Raw genomic sequence first — 25,222 nt, 5'->3', positions numbered from 1 at the left:
TTTACATCAGAAATGCCACGGAGATGATTTTTCTTCACCAGAGTCTACAAATTTCTCATACCTGCATGACCAAGTCTTCGTGTGCCACAGCCAACCTTCGGTTGCTTTTGCAAGCAAACAAGTTTGTACTGAGGGACCCTTAGATAAATCCACAATATAAAGATCACCCTTTCTAATTCCCTCAAAGACAAAGGAATGGTCAGAGGCCATGAAGACAATGCATTTGGATATAGAGAATAAAACTAGCATGCCTAAGTCACATAGCTTGCCAATTGACAAAAGGTTAAATCCAAGGGATTCAACAAGTAGCACATCATCAATAGATTTGTCCTTGGACATAGCAACTTTACCTAGCCCAGTTACCTTTCCCTTGTTGTTGTCGCCGAAAGTGATATACTTCAAAGGAGAAGTAGTTAAGTTGGGGTTAACAAACAACAACTTGTCTCCGATCATATGACTAGTGCATCCACTATCCATAATACATTCAGTACACCCGGAGACATAGTCATGCGGAAGAATTAGGCTTTCTTAACCACCCACATCTTTGCAGGTGGCTTCGAAACAAATGAACGAGCAGGATATGATTTCTTTCAATAAGCATAGTTGTTACTCGATGAGGAGCGAGCGTTTTTATCTTTGCAGGAACCCACACAGTTTGAGGATATTGATGTGGTTCCCAGTAAGTGCCATTTTCATTCGTTTCCTTACGAAACCGATACCTTCCTTTTTGGGATTTTTCTGAAGAATAGATTTCTTCAGAACATCGCAAAGGGTTTGGTGTCTTTTGAGAGATTTGAACATTCCTGTCTGAAGAAGATCCGTCAACCTAGCATTTTCAACAGAAACAGAACCACTTTCCTCGACCGAGGGGTTATCATTTATAGATGATTCGGCATTTGATTCTGTATTAGTTCGTTCAAGGCATTTTAAACAAGCTGGTTCAAACGCTTCAGGTTTATCCTTGAGTTGTTGGGTGAGAAGAGAATTTTCTCTCATCAAATCTTCATGCGCCTCTCTCAGCGCCTCGAGTTCATGTTTCCTTTTCAGGTAATCGTAGGTCAATCTTTCGTGGTCTGCTAAGAGAAAATCATGACGAGTCGAGAGTTCATCCATTCGTGACTTGAGGGTAGAATACTCTTCGGTCAACGACTGATTTTTCTCCATCTCCTCAACCAACAACCCTTCAGATTTCCTGAGGGTTTTCTCAATTTTCTCTAGAGAGTTTTGTTGTATGTTAGCAATTTTGATCAACTTAGCATGGGCATCCTCATCAGAAGAATATTGATCATTGGAGTGAACCTTGTGATGTTTGGAGGATACCTTTTCTTTCGAAGCCTTGGCCATGAAGCGGTAGGCAGGAGTTTCATCGTCGCTCGACGCGTTCTCGAAGAAATTTGTCGTGAGTGAGGAGGCTCATGGTATGCCAGCCATGCCTGGGTCGGAGTCCTCATCTGACTCATTTTCTTCCTCAGAGGCGAACGATTCTTCTTCTTCAGAATCCATCTCCTTGCCGATGTATGCCTTGGCATTGCTAGAAGTATTCTTGCAGTTGGAGGGGGACTTGGAAGGGTTCCTTGATGAAGATCTTGACAGAGATTTTGAAGTGGAGTTATCCTTCTTCTCGAAGAATTTCTTCATTTTCTTTTCTTCATCGTAGTCATAGTTCTTGCTCTTGCTTTTGCTTCGATAGTTACCCGAATCATATCTCCCACTAGCATGGATTTCAGCTTCCCAGAGAGGGCAGTCTGAAATGAAGTGTCCAATCTTTTTGCACTTGAAGCAGGTGTATTCTCCAGTGGGTTTTGAAGATTTTGAACCCCCAGAGTTGCTTGAACTTCTTTTCTGAAACTGGCTCTTCTTGTGGAAGCGTTGAAATCTTTTTGTGATCAGTGCGAGATCTTTGCCGAGTCTTTCTAGATCATCTGAATCTTCTTCGGCATTTCCATCTGAGGAGGAATCAGCCACAACCTTGAGAGCATGATTTTTGCGTTGAGTTGAGCCATACAGATCTCTTTTCTGTTCTTCTTGTTCCTCTTGGGTGTTTAATCTTTCCATGACATCAGCAGAATTGAGGTCTTTGAAGTCAGCACGCTCGCGAATCATCAGAACGAGCATGTCAAATGAATTGTCAAGTGATCGAAGCAGTTTCCTCACAAATTCATGGTCAGTGATGTCTTTGGCGCCGAGTCCTTGAAGTTCATTTTCTATGTCACTGAGGCGGTCGAAGGTTTGCTGACAGCTTTCATTTCCAATGCGCTTGAAGCGATTGAACTTTGCTCGAAGAGTATCAATTCGAGCTTCTTTCTGAGTTGAAACTCCTTCATTGATCTGTTCGAGGACATCCCATAGATCCTTCGCAGTTTCACACTGACGATATCGAAGAAATTGTTCCTGAGAGAGATGGCAACCAATTTCATCTTTGGCTTGAGCATCCAATTGAATGAGCTTCTTTTCTTCGTTCGAAGGGCTTGAGGTACATCGATCGTGAGCCCAAACTGCACCACGTTCCACATATCATCATCTATAGCACGGAGACGGATCTTCATCTTCTCCTTCCAGAAGGGATAGTCCATCCCATCGAATATCGGAATCTTGAGATGTGATTTGTAGTTCACTGAAGACATACTTAAACTCCAAAGTTGTTAGACTAAAATGAGCAGAGTCAAGGAGTACCTTGCTCTGATACTAATTGTAGGAACGAAGTATGTATACCAGAGGGGGGTGAATGGGAGTTTTAAATTTTCTTCAGAATACTTAAAACTCTCAGAACCCAACACATGCATCAAAGTAAATCACACGAATAAAATGCATCAAAGGTAAACATAAATGATAGAGGTAACCAAAGATGCTCGATGGTGACAAGGTATTTGTTCAACCAGTTCGTCCTTCTGCACAAGGACTACGTCTGGTTGGAGGGGCTGTGACTTAACATGGAAGATAAACTCTTTTCACCCTACTCTCCTCGATAATCGATTCGTCAACCGATGTCGATCACTCGTGGTAGATACTTGAAAGGAGATCTACGAACCTTTACAGACTTCTTCTTCGAGAACAACAATCACTCTTGGTCTCTGAAAAATTGACACCTAACCGTCTAGAGAGTTTCCAGCTCTCAAGAGTAATAGGCGGAGCGTACTAAACATAGATTCTAGTGATGTTGAACCACTATCTAATTGTTCGGCTCTAGGGTTTTCTCCCGGTGGATTTTAAACTCAAATCGATTGCAGAGTGGGTTGCTCAACAATCTTCTCAGAATCAAACGGAGCAGCCGCCGGAAAAAGCCAGCGCGGGGTGTCTATTTATAGCCGCAGCCTTCCGAGATGGGAAATGGCCATTTTGGACACGAGGTCCAGCCAATGGCCAACCGACACGTTCACAAAGGTCAGATTTTTGGAGCAACGATAACATTACTTGAGGAACAAGTAATGCTAACTCCTCGGTCTGAGTCAAATCTCTCGCAGCGAAGAAGATCACAGTCTTTTGCTGGCGAGTATTTGCTCGGAGCACAAAGAGATTTCTCTCACAGCTTTCATAGGTTTTGGGTTTAGCATTAGAGAATCAAAGCTTCGAACGCTACACCCCTCTTAATAGTACGGTGGTCCTATAACTCAATGAAAGAAGAGGAACCACGAAATAAATTCTACATCTTCATCTTGTCTTCATTCTTCCTCGAGTGCGGTCATTTGCTTCAAACTTGCATCGAACCAATTGCTTAAACTTCAGCAATTTTTAGGGGTCACTCTTGTTAGCTTTATCTTCGGTGAAAACCTTCGCAGCCGCGTGATACGCCTCCATCGTATCTACTTTTCCAAACTCTTTTGCCCTTCTTTTGGACTCTAATTTGCATGATTTGAATGGAACTAACCCGGACTGACGATGTTTTCAGCAGAATTGTCGTGGTGTTATTTTTGTGCAGAAATAGAAGTTCTCGGAATGACCTGAAACTTCACGGAGAATACTTTTGGAATATAAAAATATTGAGGAAAGAATCAACCGAAGGGGACCCACACCCTGTCCACAAGGGTATTGGCGCGCCCTCTAGTCTTGTGGTTCCCACGAGGCTCCACCAACCTCAACTCCAACTCCATATATTCACGTTCGGGGAGAAAAAAACAGAGAGGAGGATTTATCGCGTTTTACGATACGGAGCCTCCGCCACGTCCTGTTCTTCCTCGGGAGGGCAGATCTGGAGTCCGTTCTAGGCTCCGGTGAGGGGAAATCGTCACCATCGTCATCATCAACCATCCTCCATCACCAATTTCATGATGCTCACCGTCGTGTGTGAGTAATCCCATCGTAGGCTTGCTGGACGGTGATGGGTTGGAAGAGATCTACCATGTAAGCGAGTTAGTTTTGTTAGGGTTTGATCCCTAGTATCCACTATGTTCTAAGATTGATGTTGCTATGCCTAATTCTTGTCACTAGGGCCCGAATGCCATGATTTCAGATCTGAACCTATTATGTTTTCATGAATATATTTGTGTTCTTGATCCTATCTTGCAAGTTATAGTCACCTACTACGTGTTATGATCTGGTAACCCCGGAGTGATAATAGTCGGGACACTTCCCGGTGATGACCGTAGTTTGAGGAGTTCATGTATTCACTAAGTGCTAATGCTTTGGTCTGGTACTCTATTAAAAGGAGGCCTTAATATCCCTTAGTTTCCATTAGGACCCCGCTGCCACGGGAGGGTAGGACAAAAGATGTCATTCAAGTTCTTTTCCATAAGCACGTATGACTATATTCGGAATACATGCCTACATTATATTTATTTGGAGCTAGTTCTGTGTCACCCTAGTTTATAACTGTTGCATGATGAATGCCATCCGACATAATTATCCATCATTTATCCATTGCCTACAAGCTCATTTCATATTGATCTTTGCTCAGTTACTTTTCCGTTGTCACTATTACGATTGCTACAAAACTACTACTATTACTTTTGCCACTGTTACCGTTACTTCCATATTACTTTGCTACTAAATACTTTGCTGCAAATATTAAGTCTTTCAGGTGTGGTTGAATTGAAAACTCGGCTACTAATACTTGAGAAGATTCTTTGGCTCCCCTTGTGTCGACTCAATAAATTTGAGTTGAATACTCTACCCTTGAAAACTGTTGCGATCCCGTATACTTGTGGGTTATCAAGACTTTTTTCTGGCGTCTTTGCCGAGGAGCATAGCTCTATTCTCTGAGTCACTTGGGATTTATATATATTGATCACTATGAGGAATTTGAAAGATCAAAGAACTAAGATTTTTTCCCTCAACTACGAGGGGAGGTAAGGAACTGTCATCTTGCTCTGCACTTGACTCTCCTTCTGTTTTAAGTAAACTTGCAACACCTACACCTGCTATTGATTCCGATATGTCGCATGTTATTGATGATGCCACTTCTGTTATGCATGATGCTTATGATGAAACTGCTTCTCTGCTTGATAATATTGTGCCACTAGGTGAATTTCTTGATGAACAACTTGCTAGGGTTAGAGAGAATGAAATTACTGAAACTGATGATATTATTGAAACTGAAGATTATGATTCTCCCCCTAGATATGAATTGCCTGTTGTACCTGAGGGTTATGTTATGGATGAAGAAACTGCTAGAGACTTCTTTGCTTGCAATGATAGAGAAGATCTTAAAAAATTGTTAGCTAAGCTGAAAGAAAAGTCTTTGAATGCTAGAATGAAATGTGATCCCAATTTTGCTACTTCACCTATCTTTGTTACTAATAAGGATTATGAATTCTCTATCGATCCTGAGTTAATTACTTTGGTTGAATCTGATACTTTCTATGGCTATGAATCTGAAACTGTTGTGGCACATCTTACTAAATTAAATGATATAGCCACCCTATTTGCTCATGAGGAAAAATTCGCTATTACTATATTCTTAAGTTATTTCCTTTCTCATTAAAGGGTGATGCTAAGTTATGGTTTAATTCTCTTGCTCCTGGTTGTGTGCGTAGTCCCCGGGATATGATTTACTACTTCTCTGCAAAATATTTCCCTGCTCATAAGAAACAAGCTGCCTTAAAGGAAATAATTATCTTTGTGCAGAAGAAGAGAGTCTCCCACAAGCTTGGGGAGGCTTCTCCAATTACTTAATGCTTTGCCTGATCATCCTCTCAAGAAAAATGAAATGCTTGATATCTTTTATAATGGACTAACCGATGCTTCCAGAGACCACCTAGATAGTTGTGATGGTTGTATTTTCAGGGAAAGAACTATTGAGCAAGCTGAATTGCTATTGAATAATATCTTGAGTAATGATAATGATTGGATACTTCCTGAACCAACTCCTAAGACAACTCCAAAGAAAAGGGGTATTCTATTTCTCAGTCCTGAAGATATGCAAAAGGCAAAGAAATCTATGAAAGAAAAACGTATTAAAACTGAAGATGTTAAAATCTACCACCTATTGAAGAAATACATGGTCTTGATAACCCGGCACAAGTAGTAGAGGTAGAATCTCTTTATAGATTTGATGAAGGTGATATTCCTCATAATAAGTCTGCTAGTCAATGCTTGGATGAGTTTGATAATTTTATTGTTAAACAAGAGAACTTCAATGCTTATGTTAGTAGACAATTGAAACGTAATGCTTACATGCTTGACCACTTGGGTGATTATATGAGTAGAATTGTTAATGATCTTAAGCTTATAAGTAAACATGCTTCCATGGTTACAACTCAAGCAGAACAAGTACTTAAGGCCCAAGATGATTTGCTTAATGAGTTAAATAGTAAGAAGAATGATAATGTTGTTAGGGTTATGACTAGAGGTGGTAAAATGACCCAGGAACCTTTGTATCCTGAAGGCCATCCTAAGAGAGTTGAGCAATATTCTCAGAGAATTAATACTGATGCACCTAGTCCTGGTAATAAAAAGAAAAAGAAAACTGATAGGACTTTGCATGCTAGTGAACTTGTTATAGATAGACCGGAGAATCCCAATGATATTTCTATTTCTGATGCTGAGACACAATCTGGTGATGAACATGAACCTAGTGATAATGTTAATAATGATGTTCATGTTGATGCTCAATCTAGTAATAATAATGATGTAGAGATTGAACCTGATGTTGATCTTGATAACCCACAATCAAAGAATCAACGTTATGATAAGAGAGATTTCGTTGCTAGGAAGCATGGTAAAGAAAGAGAACCATGGGTTCAGAAACCCATGCCCTTTCCTCCTAAACCATCCAAGAAAAAGGATGATGAGGATCTTGAGAGCTTTGCTGAAATGATTAGACCTATCTTTTTGCGTATGCGTTTGACTGATATGCTGAAAATGTCTCCTTATGCTAAGTATATGAAAGATATTGTTACAAATAAAAGAAAGATACCGGAAGCTAAAATTTCCACCATGCTTGCTAATTATACTTTTAAGGGTGGAATACCAAAGGAAGTTGGAGATCCAGGAGTACAAACTATACCATGCTCCATTAAAAGAAACTATTTTAAAACTGCTTTATGTGATCTTGGAGCCGGTGTTAGTGTTATGCCTTTCTCTTTATATCGTAGACTTGAATTGAATAAGTTGATGCCTACTGAAATTTCTTTTCAAATGGCTGATAAATCAACTGCTATACCCATCGATATTTGTGAGGATGTGCCTGTTGTGGTTGCAAACGTTACTATCTTACCAGACTTTGTTATTCTTCATATTCCCGAGGACGACAGTATGTCGATCATCCTTGGTAGACCCTTTTTTAATACTACAGGGGCTGTTATTGATTGCAACAAAGGCAATGTCACTTTTAATGTTAATGGTAATGAGCATACGGTACACTTTCTGAAGAAACAACCTCAAGTTCATAGTATCAATTCTAATGGAAAAATTCCAACTACTACTATTGGAGGTTTTGAATTTCCTCTTCCTACTGTCAAAAAGAAATATGATATTCTTATTGTTGGGGACATGCATATCCCCGTTGAGGTAACCATGTGTTATTCGAAAGTTCTTCGGTTTCATGTCATTCGGAAGAAGTTTGTCAATAAGACTTGATCAACCTTGTTAATGGATTCCTTTTGAGGAGCATGAGATGGATGAATTTAGAAGGCACAAATTTTTGTACCCACCATTTACTTTCTGTTATTTAGATTAAATAAAGCAAAAATAGTATTTTCTGACTGTTTTCTGAAATATCCGTGCAATAAAAAATGTCCCGAAAATAGAAGTTCTCCAAATGCCCTGAAAATTTAGTATGATTTTTATAAAATATTTGAGAATTTCTGGCATTGAGAACACACTAGGGGGACCCACCACATGTCCACAAGGGTGGAGGGCGCGCCCCCTATCTTGTGGGTCCCACCTGGGTCCCCTCCACTTATTCCAGCACCCATCCACTTTGTCTTCCTCTAGAAAAAATCATCCCATAGCTCAAACCCGTGCTCTTGCTCATTTTTCTACCATTTTCGATCTCCTTGCTCAAAGCTCCATTCGCAAAACTGCTTGGGGGGGGGGGGGGGGGGTTGTTCTTCGGTATGTGACTTCTCCAATGGTCCAATTAGTTTTTGTTCTAGTGCTTTATTTATTGCAAATTTTTGCTGCTGTGGTGACTTTGTTCTTGAGCTTGCATGTCAAATTTATATGGTCCAAAGTAGTTTTGGTGCATGATATAGCCTCTACACACTTGTAGGAGTAGTTGCTATTAATTTCGTTGAGCTTGGTTCACTTATATTTTGAGTCACTAAAAATTTCAGAGGAAGAAAATGATGAGGAGATTGTTGAGAGACTCCTCGAGTCGAGGTTCGAAGGAAAAAGAAAATGAGGAGAAGGAGAAGCCCAAGTACAATCTTCCTCGCGCTGTGGAGATTCGGTCGTGTGAATGGCCATGCGATGCATTCTTGGAGGCGGCTGGAATTCATGAGGATTTCTATTATTTGGCTGAGAATGCGGATCACCGACTTCCTCCATGACCAGTGTGACCAGTACCTCCTACTCACTAATACTTTCGTGCAAAATTTTCACTTTCATGCTAGGAGATCACCACCTACGGTAGAGTTTCACTTATATGATGAGCATAAGGAGATGACGCTTTATGACTTTTGTGAGGTTTGTAAATTACCTTATGAGGGTAGCATCGAGGAACCACATCCTGGAGATGTGGAAGATTTTATTGATGAAGTTACCGTAGGGGAAAGGAGAGAGGTGTCAAAAGCGAGAGTGTCTAGTTTACATTTTCCTGTTTTGCGCTATTACTCATTATTTGCAGGGAGATGTTTGATTGGTCGCGGGGATAGTGGAGGCCTTAGTGCTCCCGACCTTGCCATTTTGCGCCATGCTTTACTTTGTGATAAAACTTTCAGTTTAGGCGCTATGGTTGCTAGACGGTTGAGTTTAAACCATATTAAGGGTCCTATCTTTGGAGGTATTTATGCTTCCTGCCTTGCTAGATGCTTTGAGATACCTATTAGGCAGGATGAGAAAGAGGAGAAACTGCTACCCACTATATACTTAGATTATGACAGTATGGTAGCACATAATTTTATTCGCTATGATAAGGAAAAGAGACTCATTTATAACCTGGTATTTAGCGAGGATACTTTTCAGATTATTACCTTGCCTGCACCTACTTTGTTCGATATTCATTCAGGCAGGTACTTTGTTTTCCCCGCGGACATTCATTCATATTGGGAGGGGACGCGATCCCCAGCTCCTGAGCCAGAGCCATCACCTGATCCATATCAGGAGTCTATTTATCAGTGGGAGCCACAGGAGCTTGCTAACTAGTGGAACCCCCAGGATCCTCCTTAGTACACCAGAGAGGGCTACTTTGATCCATGGGCTTAGACCAACTTAGGCCAAAATCCTAAGCTTGGGGGAGTACGTATTTCTCACCGACATTACATTCATGTTCACACACTCATTTCAGTTGTCGGTGTTCATACTTTTTCATTGTATAATCCATGTTAGTTTATTTATTTTTCTTGCTTTCTTCTTGTGTGTTTGAAAAACCTTAAGAAAAAACAAAAAAAATTAGTTGTAGTTAGTTTACTTTCCATGCTTATTTAGTTGTAGTATTAAAAGAAAACCCAAAAAGATTTCTCATTCTTCTTTTACTTGTTGGGAGCTCTCCCGTGTAAATAGTTTTTCTCGTTGTTGTTTTACTTCTTCAGAAAAACAAAAACTCCAAAAACATTTTAGTGTATTTCTTTGAAATTCTTTTCTTTTCTTTGGGGGTCGAGCGGAGAAGACCACGATGAAAATGTTGAGTGGCTCTCATATGCATTATTGTTGATATAATAAAGAGCTCATATTACCTTGTCTTCTCCTTTGAATAAATGTTTGCAGATTCCAGCTTAGTCCAATGCACGTGCACTATTATTATTATCCACGCCGTTCGGTCATGCAAGTGAAAGGCAATAATAACGATATATGATAAAATGATTGAGATGAGGAAAAGCTGGTATGAACTCGACCTATCTTGTTTTTGTAAATATGATTAGTTCATCATTCCCGATTCAACCTATTATGAATGAAACATGTTTGCAATGACAATTAGAGATTATAATTACTCATCCCATGCTTAATTATCTAGGAGTTTATAATGGTTTGCCTTGCGTGCTAACATGCTTTTAAAATGGTTGTGATGTAGTATGATAGGATGGTATCCTCCTTTGAATGATTCGAGTGGCTTGACTTGGCACATGTTCACGCATGTAGTTGAAACAAAATCAGCATAGCCTCCACGATATTTATGTTCATGGTGATTTATATCCTACTCATGCTTGCATTCAGTGTTGGTTAATCTCAATGCATGTTTATGACTGTTGTCGCTCTCTAGTTGGTCGCTCCCCAGTCTTTTTCTAGCCTTCACTTGTACTAAGCGGGAATACTGCTTGTGCATCCACTTCCATAAACCCAAAGTTGTTCCATATGAGTCCACCATACCTTCCTATATGCGGTATTTACTTGTTGTTACAAGTAAATTTGCATGTGCCAAACTCTAAGCCTTCAAATGATAATCTGTTTGTATGCTCGAATCGCTCATGTAGCAACTAGGGCTGTCATATCTTCCATGCTAGGTGGGTTATTCTCACGATGAGTGGACTCCGCTCATCATTCATGAGAAAATGGCTGGTAACCGGGATGCCCAGTCCCATGCTCAAATCAATTCAAAATATAATTGCAAACAAAACTCCCCCAGGGCTGTTGTTAGTTGGACGGTACCCATTGTTTCGGACCAGCCATCGAATGTGCTTGTTGGTGGTGGGGGATTATAAACTTTACCGTTCTGTTTGGAAACTGCCTATAATGTATCTAGTATGGAAGACACCGAGATCTCTTGGTTGTTATGTTGACAATGAAGGTACACCGCTCAAAATATTATTTATCTATGTTTAAAAAAACTCGAGCTCTGGCACCTATGCAAATCCCTGCTTCCCTCTGTGAAGGGCATATCTATTTACTTTTATTGTTGAGTCATCATCCTCTTATAAATAGCACTAGTTAGAGAGCACCACTGTCATTTGTATGCATTGCTATTAATTTATATTGAGTATGACTGTGACTGGATCTCTTTTACCATGAATTACAATGTCTAGTCAGTCCTTGATCTTCAGGGGTGCTCTGCATTTATGTTTTGCGGTCTCGGAAAGGGCTAGCAAGATACCATCTTGTTATATCATATCATGATTTTTTTGAAAAAGTGTTGTCATCCGAGATTTATTATTATTGCTCGCTAGTTGATTATGCCATTGATATGAGTAAGTGTGAGACCTAAATGTTATTATGAATATGGTTAGTTCATATTCTTTGCTGAAAACTTGAATGCTGGCTTTACATATTTGCAACAACAAGATCAAACCGAGTTTGTAAAAGTTTTTCTTTATCACTTTCAGTTTGTCAACTGAATTGCTTGAGGACAAGCAATGGGTTAAGCTTGGGGGAGTTGATACGTCTCCATCGTATCTACTTTTCCAAACTCTTTTGCCCTTGTTTTGGACTCTAATTTGCATGATTTGAATGGAACTAGCCCGGACTGACGTTGTTTTCAGCAGAATTGCCATGGTATTGTTTTCATGCAGAAATAAAAGTTCTCGGAATGACGTGAAACTTCACGGAGAGTACTTTTGTAATAAATAAAAAATATTGGCGAAAGAATCAACCAAAGGGGACCCACACCCTGTCCACAAGGGTGGAGGGCGCGCCCACCCCCCGGGGGCGCGCCCTCTGGTCTTGTGGGTCCCACGAGGCTCCACCGACCTCAACTCCAACTCCATATATTCAAGTTCGGGGAGAAAAAAAACAAAGAGGAGGATTCACCGCGTTTTACGATATGGAGCCACCGCCACCTCCTGTTCTTCCTCGGGAGGGCAGATCTGGAGTCTGTTCTGGGCTCCGGAGAGGGGAAATCGTCACCATCGTCATCATCAACCATCCTCCATCACCAATTTCATGATTCTCACCGCCGTGTGTGAGTAATCCCATCGTAGGCTTGCTGGACGGTGATGGGTTGGATGAGATCTACCATGTAATCGATTTAGTTTTGTTAGGGTTTGATCCCTAGTATCCACTATGTTCTAAGATTGATGTTGCTATGACTTTGCTATGCCTAATGCTTGTCACTAGGGCCTGAGTGCCATGATTTCAGATCTGAACCTATTATGTTTTCATGAATATATTTGTGTTCTTGATCCTATGTTGCAAGTTATAGTCACCTACTACGTGTTATGATCCGGCAACCCCGGAGTGACATAGTCGGGACACTTCCCGGTGATGATCGTAGTTTGAGGAGTTCATGTATTAACTAAGTGCTAATGATTTGGTCTGGTACTCTATTAAAAGGAGGCCTTAATATCCCTTAGTTCCCATTAGGACCCCGCTGCCACGTGAGGGTAGGACAAAAGATGTCATGCAAGTTCTTTTCCATAAGCACGTATGACTATATTCGGAATACATGCCTACATTATATTGATTTGGAGCTAGTTCTGTGTCACCCTAGTTTATAACTGTTGCATGATGAATGCCATCCGACATAATTATCCATCATTGATCCATTGCGTACGAGCTCGTTTCATATTGATCTTTGCTCAATTACTTTTCCGTTGTCACTGTTACGATTGCTACTAAACTACTACTGTTAATTTTGCCACTGTTGCCGTTACTTCCATATTACTTTGCTACTAAATACTTTGCTGCAGATATTAAGTCTTTCAGGTGTGGTTGAATTGACAACTCAGCTGCTAATACTTGAGAATATTCTTTGGCTTCCCTTGTGTAATCAATAAATTTGGGTTGAATATTCTACCCTCGAAAATTGTTGTGATCCCCTATACTTGTGGGTTATCACCGCGCAGGGAGATTATCTTCGTCATTTACATCAAACTCCTCGATACTTCAGGGACCTGTTACTCCGTTTGCACTAGCAAACACACAAGTCCCATACTCTTTATGTCAACAAACTCCGGAACATAAGGGGCCCATCATTGCACCAACACTACCATAGAGAATGATAAGGTTTTGCATTGATTTATACTAACTTATCTTATGAGTTCTTGTTGAGTTTTGTGTGGATGAAGTTTTTAAGAATTAGGGAAGCCCTGATATGATAGGAATTAAGGAGATACAAAAGCTCAAGCTTGGGGATGCCCAAGGCATCCCAAGTTAATATTTCAAGAAGTCTCAAGCATCTAAGTTGGGGATGCCCCAGTTGGCATCCCACCTTTCTTCTTCAACAATGATCGGTCAGTTTTGGTTGAGTCTAAGTTTTTGCTTCTTCACATGATATGTGCTATCCTTGGAATGCCATTTTTTTTGCTTGATGTTTGAATAAAATACTTAAGATCTGAAATTCTTAAATGAGACAGAGTCTTCACATAGCTACTTAATTATTTGCCTACTCGTTGATCTTCACTTATATCTTTTTGGAGTAGTTTGTCATTTACTCATGTGCTTCACTTATATCCTATGAGTAAATGGTTGAGTGAATTGAATATCATAAATCTGAAATTATATCACATGCTTATCCCATGGGGAGTAATGACTTCACATATAAGAAGTATAGGTGGTAAAATTTATTGAAAGTTAGCAAACACAACATTGGTCACTTGAATAATTCATGAAAGAATATTGAAGGAAGAGAGATTTCACATATAAATACACTATCTTGGACATCTTCTATGATTGTGAGCCCCATTAATTATTTTCAAACTTGAGCAAATTAGTTGAAGTTGGACAAGGAAGACAACGTACTGAGTTATGTTTGGGTATATTTGTATAGAAGTTGTATTGTTATGGATCCTCCAACATGTGGTGCTTGCTTAGGATCTTTTGCTAGCCTTCACCTATACTAAGCGTGAATACTGCTTGTGCATCCACTTCCTTAAACCCAAAGTTAGTCCATATAAGTCCACCATACCTACCTATATGCGGTATTTACCTGCTGTTCCAAGTAATTTGCATGTGCCAAATTCTAAATCTTCAAATAATTATCTGTTTGTATGTCCAAATCGCTCATGAAGCAACTGGGGGTGGTCAGTATCTTCTATGCTAGGTATGTTATTCTCACGATGAGTGTTTATTCGCTTGTCATTCATGAGAAAGTGGCTGGTAATTGGGATGCCCAGTCCTATGATCAAAATCAAAATATAGTAATGAAACAAAACTCCCCGAATCATTGTTGGTATGGAGGGCACCTGAGGATTCGGCTCGCCATGGCTTGTGTTTGTTGGTGGAGGGGGAGTAAAAACTTTACCTTTCTGTTTGGGAACCGCCTATAATGTGTCTAGCATGGAAGATATTGGGAACTCTCGGTCGTTACGTTGACAGTGAAAGCATACCTCTCAAAATTATATTCATCTCTGTTTTAAAAGCTTCGAGCTCTGGCACCTCTGCAAATCCCTGCTTCCCTCTATGAAGGGCCTATCTTTTACTTTTATGCAAGAGTCAGTAGTATTCCTTCTCATTTCAACCTCAATTATTCTCTAGTTGGTAGGTATCATGTGGTGGGGGAAGATCCAAGCATATATGGCCATTCTAATATATTTTATCATAAATTATTATTGTTGACAATTATATATATATGATAAATAAGTTGGGAGGCGAAACATTATGCCCCTATCTTTCTCTGTGTTCGATGGATGCTATTTGTTCTAAAAATATGTTTTTGAGTGTCAGCAATCATGGAAGACTATATGATAGTTGAGTATGTGGAATTTGCTAAATCAAAGCTCTTACATAGACCCTTCCTGAAAATATGAATTGCAATTGTTTGATGACTGAGAATATAGTTTGTTAGTTTTCAAGAAAGTTTATGGTCTATGCTTTAACATGTGAATAGCTTGCTACTTGATCATGAGAAGTTTTATGAGATGAGCTACTATTTATGATATATAGTGATGTTAGAAAAAGTGTTTGGAACTATCATTGATCAAACTTGTGCACTTGCTAGCATTCACACTTCATAAATTATTTCTTTTATCATTTACCTACTTGAGGACGAGCAAGAATTAAGCTTGGGGATGATGATACGTCTCCAACGTATCTATAATTTATGAAGTATTCATGCCATGTTTACAACAATTTTATATGGTTTTGGTATGATTTGATTAGAACTAACCCGGACTAACGCTGTTTTCAGCAGAACTAACGTGGTGTCATTTTTGTGCAGAAATAAAAGTTCTCGGAATGGGCTGAAAATTCACGGTAATTTTTATGGACCAAAAGAGACCCCGAAGCACCGGAGCTGGGCTAGGAAGTGACCGAGGAGGCCACAAGCCTGGGGGCGCCCACCTCCCTAGGGCATGCCTCCCGAGCTTGTGGGCCCCTTGGGCACCCCCTTGACGTGAGACCGATGCCAAAAATTCCTATAAATACCCAAAACCCCAAAAATAACCCTAGATGAGAAGTTCCGCCGCCGCAAACCTCTGTAGCCACGAAAAACCAATTGGGACCCCGTTCCGGCACCCTGCCGGAGGGGGAAATCATCACCGGAGGTCATCTTCATCATCCCGGTGGCCACCATGATGAGGAAGGAATAGTTCACCCTCGGGGCTGAGGGTATGTACTAGTAGCTATGTGTTTGATCTCCTTCTCTCGTGTTCTTGATTTGGCACGATATTGATGTACCATGACCTTGTTAATATATTTGGATCTTACGGTGTTCTTCCCTCTCTACCTTCTTGTGATGAATTGAGTCTTGTTCTTTGAGCTTTCGTTATGTTCTCCAATAGAAACTTTGGAGTGATTCTTTGTTGCACGTTGAGGGATTGCCATATGATTTAATTATGTTAGCATTGTTGAGAGATTCTGCACTAATGAAAGTATGAACCCTAGGCCTTGTTTTCAAGCATTGCAATACCGTTTTTGCTCACTTTTATTACTTGCTACCTTGCTGTTTTTATATTTCCAGATTACAAAATTCCATAATCTACTATCCATACTACACTTGTATCACCATCTCTTCGCCGAACTAGTGCACCTATACAATTTACCATTGTATTGGGTGTGTTGGGGACACAAGAGACTCTTTGTTATTTGATTGCAGGGTTGTTTGAGAGAGACCATCTTCATCCTACGCTTCCCACTCATTGATAAACCTTAGGTCATCCACTTGAAGGAAAATTGCTACTTCCTACAAAACTTTGCGCTTGGAGGCCCAACACGAGTCTACAAGAATAAATTGTGTAGTAGACATCAGGTAGCTTCTCCACTAAATCCCTGTACCAGGTCATCGCGACCACATCGGACCTAAGCCTCTCGTGGTGATTTGGTCGGTCAGACTTCAGCTGAAGGTTTGGATCTTCCTGTGGCAATGAATCCGAGGTCGGGTCCCTTCCGGTGTGGAGGTGCTCAAACGGAACGGCCCGGGAGATGCGATGTGCCCGCTCTGTGGACAAAAGGAGATTCGAACCACATCTTCTTCTCCCGCGTGTCCGTTCAATTTCTATGGAGTTGCCTACGTGAAGCAGTGGGTGGTAGTTGGTGCCACAACAACTTCCCTGACCTCTTCGCCGAACTCCAGTCTTCACCGCCAGCTGTACGCCACACTAGGTGCCTAACTATTGGGGTTCTAGCCTGGACGCTTTGGACGGTCCGAAATAAGTTTTTGATCCATCGCGTGCCTCTACGATGTGCTACTGACGCTGTGTTCAAAATGTGTGGATATCTGTAGCTTTGGCGGCCGCTTAGCCGCCACCGAGACCGAGACGCCATCAACACCATCATTGCTGATCTTCGCGTGATGGCTCTACGCTTGGCGCCGCCACTACCTCCTTCACCACCAGAGTCGGATTAGATCTTCATTTACTGTGCCGCCACATATATTTTATTTCTTTGGGCTTGTTGTGCTATGTCCTCATCAGAACCTATATGTACCTTATGTTGTGCTACCTCGTGTGGCTAATTATTTTTTAAATAATACACTTTTTTATGAATTTTCAGAAATATTACACTGGATACAAAATTTTCAAAAATAATACACCGTCGGCCCTGTGCTGGCCGACTGGGCCTAGTCAGCCCACAGCAGGCCGACTGGGCCTAATCAGCCAACATCAGGCCGATTAGTAGCCTTTCGGCCTAGGGGTGGCGGATAGGCCACCCGGCTGCTGATAGGGGGTCAATCGGCTTGCCCTAAGCCGATAGGTGCATGGCCCATGCAATCGTACGTGGGTTCAAGTACTGCGCGAGTGCATGTGCACGCCGCTGCCGTATGGTTTCTACTAGACAGCTAGCTAGCTGGCAATTAATCAACTAGCTAGCGTCAAGATTGATACACCAGGCTTCGGTAGCTAGCTTGTTACGTACGTGTGTGTCGTCTTCTGAAACTCGAAGAATCGATCAAGCGTGGCTTGTGTATTCGCACGTCTTGCCGGAAAGCAATCCGCAGGTCGTAATACTTAGCCAGTGTACATATGTATTCGGTCGACCGACGAAAAATAGTCCCGAGGAGCGATCGGGGCCTAGTCAACAAAAACATCAGGCCACGCACGGGTAGCTACGCTCTGGCACTCGTCCTTGATCCCTGTCGCCGCATGCACCATACGCTGTGCCGCATCCAGGTTCGGCGACGCGAACTCACGGACTGTGGGCTTGCGCAGCTGTCGTCACCTGCTGCGGGGTACTATGGGCGTGGGGCTGAACCATAGCTAATTTTTTTAAATGATACACTTTTTTATTAATTTTCAAAAATATTACGTCGTTTTTTTATTTTTAAAAATAATACAGCGCCGGCTTACTGTAGGCTGACTGGAGCCCGTCTAATCGGCTAGCAGTTGGCCGACTAGTGCATGGCCATGCAACGGACGTGTTTTACGTGTGATAGTCAATTTTTTCTGCTCTCTGCTGGTTCTGCCGCGCGCACTGCACACAGGGCGTTCGGCCCAACGCTCCTCCCGAACCAGCCTGACGTACGCGGACGCAGGCCGACGAGCCCGTTGATGACGCAGACCTACAAGATACCTAGTCGTGCTGCGCGCAGACGAGTGCCACCGGAGCTGCACGACGCGTGAACGACTCGCAGCTATAGCATGTTGCCACAGTCCCATGACGACGAGTCGACGACGACTTTAATTTCCCGGCGACGGCCAAGACTCAAACCTGGCCATGCAAAGGCTACCTACGTGCTTACCGTAAGTAAGTACGTGTGTCATGGGCACCTACCATACCGTATGTCTATCTATCTATATATAACATCCCAGACTTTCTAGTACGTACGTTTCATACCCACTCGATCCCACCACACCACCCACGTACGGGTGAGCTAGCTAGCTCTCCCTCCGTATACACACATGCAAGGTTCGACGGCGCGTGGCATGCGGCGGTATGATGGCCATGCACCAGTCGGCCAACTGCAAGCCGACTGGGCTAACCCGTGGCCGACTGGCCTCCTGTCGGCTAGCAGTGAGCCGACTGGCTCCTGTCGGCCTGCAGTAAGTCGATGCTGTATTATTTTAAAAATAAAAAAACGGCGTAATATTTTTGAAAATTAATTTAAAAAGTGTATTATTTAAAAAATTAGTTGAACCATACGGCAGCGGCGTGCACATGCACCAGCGCAGTACTCGAACCCACATGCAGCTATCGGCTTACGGCAAGCCGATTGAACCCCCTGCCAGCTGCCGAGAGGCCTGTCGGCCACCCCTAGGCCACAAGGCTACTAATCGGCCTGATGTTGGCTGATTAGGCCCAGTCGGCCTGCTGTGGGCTGCCCAGTCGGCCAGCAGAGGGCCGACGGTGTATTATTTTTGAAAATTTTGTATCCAGCGTAATATTTCTGAAAATTCATAAAAAAGAGTGTATTATTTAAAAAAATTAGCACCTCGTGTGTGGCGTGTGTGTATGCGTGTATTTGCGATGTGACATTTGTTGGATCTCATAGCTTTGGTGGTTTGCTTTAAAGCTAGGCGAAAGCTTTTTTGGGTAAATGTCAGAGCCCTCGCTCATGTCACCAATGACCAATCCCTGCGTTTCAAAAAGAAAAGAAAAGACCAATCCCTGCGCTCTCTCTCTCTCTTATTGCGAAAGCCCTGCTCTCTCCTTGTCGGCGCCGGCGACGAGGGGAGCTCTTTCTCAGCGTCCGCAACATCGACGGTCGGAGAGGTGAGAAGAAGTACCGCCGATGCGGTTGCTGTATGTGCTGTAGATTAGTGCTTTCTATATGTTTTGGGTGTTGTTGTCTGGATCGTAGCTGGCAATCCAAGTCGCAGGGGCAGCTAGCGATTCTGCTGTTTCTTGCCCCTAATCTTCTGGTGTACCTGTTGATTCGTTTTTCCAGCAGTGAGACTCCAAGTCATGTGTGCTGGGGACTGGTGGGTGAATTCCCTCTTGAGGAACTTAAGCAGATGAAATGGTGAACTGAGGGATAAGCTATGGGTAGCTGCAATTTTTTTGTATTTGATTTGACTGTCTAATGGTAGAAAACAATACATTGAAGGATTCAAAACTCCTATTTTCTTTCTCAGAAATGACCTAGAGCCTTCTGGTACTAACTAGCAGTGGAGTACTAAGCTTTGCATTATGTACCAATTCCTTTATTGAGCTTTCAGATTGATTGAAAATTGATGCTGATGACTTTGCATTAAGTATAGTATGAGTATCTGTCCTGGGTGTTTTTACTGTTGGCCACTGGCTGCTCTGAAGGTTTTCCATGCTAATCAGATCTTGCGACTTGCTTGTACTTTTGATTTCTCTTTGTTCATAATTATTATAAATCACAGGTGAATTTGAATGCTATGGTGAATATCTGCAGTTCTGCCAGGCGAGCATTTTGCTCCACATGAAACAATATGAAACTGGTGTCCTTTATTAAATTTTATTTGTTAAACATAGAGGAATAACGAGAAGAAAGATAACTTCTAAACTCTACCTCCACATCTAAGCTTTCATCTAGTTCTGAATGTTGTGGAGGAACACAGATTAATGATGGTTGTGTCTAGGTGGTCCAAGCACTAGATTCACTCAATCAGAAGAAAATACATGCTTATCAGTTGCAAGATAAGATACTACTTTCAGCAAAGTAGACGGCTATAGCAATCTGAAGTGCCAGTCACTTACCACCTCCCTTTATTTACCTTATCGCAGTGCTAACTTTCCTATTTGTTAAATGGATGATCTGCAACTTCCTGCTCATCTTATGTGCCAGTCCCTTACCACCTCCCGTTATTTACCTTGCCGCAGTGCTAACTTTCCTATTTGTTAAATGGATGATCTACGACTTCCTGCTAATCTTATGTGTCGAATACAATCTAGCATTCTTTTGTTCTATCAAAGTCTAATGCTCAGCCTTTTTAAGAGAATTAAAGTGATAGACCACTCACTCTGCACTAAGTCTGTCAATTCCACTCAGATCAAATATGCATACAGATGTCTGTACAGCAGCCTCAATTTGCATATTAAAAAAATATGTTTCCAGGGTCTGCGTGTTTATTGGAGAAATACTTGTTCTCTTTGACGTTCCTTAGGTTCCAGAAGCCATTTTATCAAGAGCTTTCAATCTCAACATCCTGTCGAAGGAAATGAGAGTGTAATAGCAAGAACGATTTGAAAAAATAATGCTGATTCTGTACCCATTTTCCTCTTCTTTTGTTTGCTCCTTGAGATACGACCATAGAATCTCATGGCCCTGTTTGTAGCTTTAGAATCAGGTGGGGGGAGATATTATAATTCCGGTAGTACAATGTACATTCGTGTCAATCTAACATTTTTACCAAAATATCATTGGAGATTGACTTCTGTATCATGCATATAAATTGCTCTCATATTCCATTCTGTGAAGGGCAAGAGACATAAGCTATTTTACACACTACATAGGCACACACATCATAAGCAGACCTGAAAATCTACAATGTTACAGTAGATTTGTAAATATTTAGATCACCCTCCATACTAATGCAAACGTAGCTACTGGCAATTCTGGCAAGCATACATATGTATATGCAGACATAGCTACATAGGTAGTGGAAATCTGTTAAGCATATATATGTATCTTAGTAACCTGACCTCGATCCTGACAGCTTGAACCTTCAATAGCAGGAACGTTCTCCATTACCATAACCAAATTGTGGAGCTAACATCTTGAGATCACCATTGTCCATCTTCCAGACTACCTCAGGAGGGCAGTAGCGATCTCCCATAGGAGATGGCAGCAGAGGACATGGGAGATTGCTGCATGCTTTATCATCAATGGGCAGCATGGCCGGTGCCTCAATCTCCTTCCATATCTGGTCCATAGAATATCCATCCATGACACTCTGGTTGCTCTTAAGTACACTTGAGAAGCAGGTTGTGCCATTATGAGTGCTGCCTCCATCCATCCTGATTATTGGTGCAGTTTCAAGGAGGCAGGATTGGTATGTAAATGATGAGGAGGAGGAAGAAGGTGACATGTTTGTCTTCCTCTCTTGTGCTTTCTTCCTCATGTGTGTCCTCCAGTAGTTCTTGATCTCATTGTCCGTACGCCCTGGCAGTCTGCGTGCTATTCTAGACCACCTATACATAGAGAGGATGTTAGTGCGTTTCACCTGTTGTAGATGAAAAAAAAAGCTGCTTTAGTAAGGTCTTCTTTTGGATCAAACCTGTTACCCCATCGAGCATGGAGCTCAATAATAAGGTGTTCCTCCTGTGGCGACATGCGCCCATGCTTGAGGCCAGGGTGGAGGTAGTTGACCCACCGGAGGCGGCAGCTTTTGCCTGTCCTGTTAAGGCCTACATGGCCATAGATAAGGTGATGTATGAAGATAGTTGGTTAGAGACAATGATATTTGCATGCTGTTTGCATCTTTGTGCCAAGGATTGCAAAAATGGCTACCTAATTTGCAGGTCTCCCACCCCTCAAACCTGAGACTTTGGCAACGAAATCCCAGCGGCGGTCACCGAACAGGCGGACAGTGCATACCAGTTGCAGGTCTTCCTGCTCTGTCCATGGCCCCTTGCGCATCTCATCTTGCACTGTCACCATCTCTAACGTTGTTCGCTTCTACCTTGGATGGGCTGGGAGCCAGCCTTGTTGCTCTTCCTCCTCTGTGTGCTTGTGGGCTCCAGTTTCAGGCTTAGATCCTCGATGAACTCCAGCCTGATGGGAAGAAGGTTGGTATTAGTGAGAGGAAGCCACTTTGTCTTAGTTGTGCACTGGTTTGATGGCTCTTGCTTCTCATTTATAGGCAGGACAAGAAGGTCCTCGTGGGGCCTCTTTACGTGGTGGGTCTGATTTAGAGAATCATCGATGAGGTTGTCCTCAGATTAAAATTGCCTTCTCATGTCTCTTGCTCTGTGTTACAAATTTTAAAAGGGTATAGTATTACATATACTGGATTTGGACTGCAGCTAACTCTTGTTTGTTGCCGGTTTACTCTGTGAGTTGACTTAACTCCTTTTGATTAATAGCACACTCATGTTCCCCAAAAAAGTAGAGCAATATGTGCATGTAGGTTTTGGTTAATTATTTTGTGTGTGGGCATATTTTATGGAAATTACTTTTGAAGTGATGGCAAACACATGCAATTTTGTTAACTGAAATGCAAAAGAAATGAAGCAAACCGTAAAATGTGATGTATTTTTGCAACTGTTTGTTGAGTAAGTGGATGCTTATTTCATTTTTACTTGATTTGAAATATTTTAGTAGTCATTTTCTCATGGATAGATATATGTACTTCATTTAAATAATTAGCCCAAAGGCACGACGAGCAGGTATTGTTACGTTTCTCAACGAGCTCCTTTACAGTACCCCTAAATGAATATGAGCCTTTCATTTCTCTTGATCCAACGATTGATGTCTATTGGTACTCCATGTTAGAGTAGTCATTATGGTATACGACTTCTAGTCCAAGTCAGTTTTGTACCCCTACTTCAAGTCGGTTTGTACCCTCTTATATACTCTTGTATACCGCACCAAATCATCAACAAGCAACAGTTTTATTCAGCTTTCATGGTATCAGATACCGGTCCTAGGGTTTAGGGTATGGCTCCGCCAACGCCACCGCCGCCGCCGCCGCCCGGCTACTTCGAGCGCCGGGCCGCACTCATCGCCAAGGCTGCCAACGCCGCGGCCGCTTCTCTCTCGTCCCTCACCATAGCTCCACAAAACTACCCTGCACCCATCCTCGCCGCACCAATATCTCTTGCTGACACAATCTCCGACGTCAGCCCCTACATCCCCATAGTTCTTGATCTCGCCGCCCACAACTACTACCATTGGAGACATCTCTTCGATCTCCACCTCGGCCGCTGCAACCTGCGCTCGCATGTCGCCGCCAATTGTCTTCCCCGCCCCGACGATCCGCAATGGTTGAAAGACGATCTCGCGATCGTCCAGTGGTTCTACACCCGCATCACCACCGAGATCTTCAACATGCTTGATCACGACGGTGCCACCGCTGCCAACATCTGGCACTCCCTCCGTCAGCTCTTCCAAAGCAACACCGACGCTCGGAAAAACGCTCTCCACACCGAGCTTCGCAATATGGTGCAAGGAGACGCCCCGGTGAACCTGTTCTGCCAGCGCGTTAAGACCATTGGTGATGAGCTCCGCGAACTCGGCGATACAGTTAGCGACTCACAGCTAATCAATATCGTCGTCGTCGGCCTCAGCGAAGACTTTGACAAGCAAGCCTCGTTCATACCGATGATACGGCCCCCTCCTACCTTCGCTGAAGTTTGTTCCTTGCTACAACTCGCGGCGGAAACACAAGCTCACAAGGACTCTCGCCCCAAGGTCTTTCATGCTGCGGCTCACCCTCCTCTGTCGTCTACACCAGCGCTGCCTTCCAGGCCGGCTCCTGCCGCCGGGCCATCCGCATCGTCATCTGTTCAACCGCCCCCAGGCTGGCGTCCTAGTCCGAACTACCGCGGCAAAAACCCTATCTACAGGCCGCCGTCGACTCGTTCGGTTCCGCCTACGACATCACCAGCACCGAGTCCTGCACCACCCACCAGTGCTCCATCTGTGGTTGCATGGCGGCCTCCTCATGATCCTTGGACGGGGCTTGTTCAAGCATGGCCCATGCCCTGGTCCGTTCCGTCCACCCTCGGTGCTCCGCCGGCATACTCAGGTGCCTGGTAACCCGGCCTTCGGCCGCCTACTGGTGCTCCCGGGGTTCTCAACCCCCGACAGCCGGCCAATGCCTATCACGCCGCCCCGACGTATGCTCCTTATGGTCATTACAGCACCGACGGCGGCGCCTACTACACACCTCAGCCGGCCCTGCTCCCGACGCCACCCCCACCACAGCCGGCCAATGCCTACTACACTCCCCAGCCGGCCCTACTGCCTTCACCATCGTATCCGCCGGCACTGCTTCCGACGCCACCCTCACCTGCGACGCCGAGCTGGGATCAAGCTGCCTTTCTCCAGGCCATGAATAACTTTGCTGCACAAGGAAACTCAGGTACGGATTGGATCTTTGATTCAGGGGCCTCTAGTCATATGTCTGCATCTAGTAATTGGTTATCTTCTTGCACTAAATCTCCTTTCCCTTCCATTGTCCTTGGATATGGATCATCTATTCCTATATATTGTGTTGGTCAGGCTCAACTTCCCTCTTCCACCAAACCTCTTTTACTTCGCGATGTTCTAGTTGCACCCGCCCTCATTAAAAATCTTATCTCTGTTCGCCAATTTACTTGCGACAATCTAGTTTCGGCTGAATTTGACTCTTTTGGTTTATCCGTGAAGGATTACCTGACCAAGGCCGAGATCGCTCGCTTCAATAGCTCCGGTGATCTTTATTCTCTTAATGGAGTTCCTGCCGCCACCCCTCCAACATCCATGCTGGCC

General features: G+C 42.9%; 1 protein-coding gene and 1 long non-coding RNA gene across 3 annotated transcripts; one reads left to right on the top strand and one right to left on the bottom strand.

The window, feature by feature from the left end:
- The first annotated feature begins 19,299 nt into the window (after positions 1–19,299).
- Positions 19,300–20,038, top strand: LOC120962826 (uncharacterized). Its single transcript, XR_005753829.1, has 2 exons — positions 19,300–19,551; positions 19,727–20,038. It is a non-coding gene; the product is annotated as an uncharacterized lncRNA (long non-coding RNA).
- Positions 20,039–21,190: 1,152 nt separating this feature from the next.
- LOC109741929 (myb-related protein MYBAS1) lies at positions 21,191–22,579 on the bottom strand. 2 transcript variants are annotated; one of them, XM_073496430.1, is made up of 3 exons: positions 22,259–22,579; positions 22,026–22,155; positions 21,191–21,939 (listed from the first exon to the last, which is right to left on the bottom strand). In XM_073496430.1, exons 2-3 carry the CDS (start codon positions 22,079–22,081, stop codon positions 21,474–21,476), a joined length of 522 nt encoding a protein of 173 aa, XP_073352531.1. In that variant the 5' UTR covers positions 22,082–22,155; positions 22,259–22,579; the 3' UTR covers positions 21,191–21,473. The 2 variants fall into 2 exon arrangements, with proteins under 2 accessions (XP_073352531.1, XP_020156608.1); XM_020301019.4 differs by having other exon boundaries at positions 22,288–22,579.
- Positions 22,580–25,222: the final 2,643 nt, after the last annotated feature.

This window comes from Aegilops tauschii, chromosome 4 (assembly GCF_002575655.3).
Source record: "Aegilops tauschii subsp. strangulata cultivar AL8/78 chromosome 4, Aet v6.0, whole genome shotgun sequence".
Lineage (NCBI taxonomy): Eukaryota > Viridiplantae > Streptophyta > Magnoliopsida > Poales > Poaceae > Aegilops > Aegilops tauschii.
This window is presented reverse-complemented; position numbering and strand designations above follow the sequence as displayed.

What these genes read in the sequence shown, in the direction of transcription:
- LOC109741929 (XM_020301019.4), bottom strand. Translation starts at nt 22,408, where the DNA reads ATGGTGACAGTGCAAGATGAGATGCGCAAGGGGCCATGGACAGAGCAG. An exon ending in TTTCGTTGCCAAAGTCTCAG is followed by an intron (nt 22,156 to 22,287) that starts GTTTGAGGGGTG and finishes ATGGCCATGTAG; the next exon opens with GCCTTAACAGGACAGGCAAA. An exon ending in CATGCTCGATGGGGTAACAG is followed by an intron (nt 21,940 to 22,025) that starts GTTTGATCCAAA and finishes CTCTATGTATAG; the next exon opens with GTGGTCTAGAATAGCACGCA.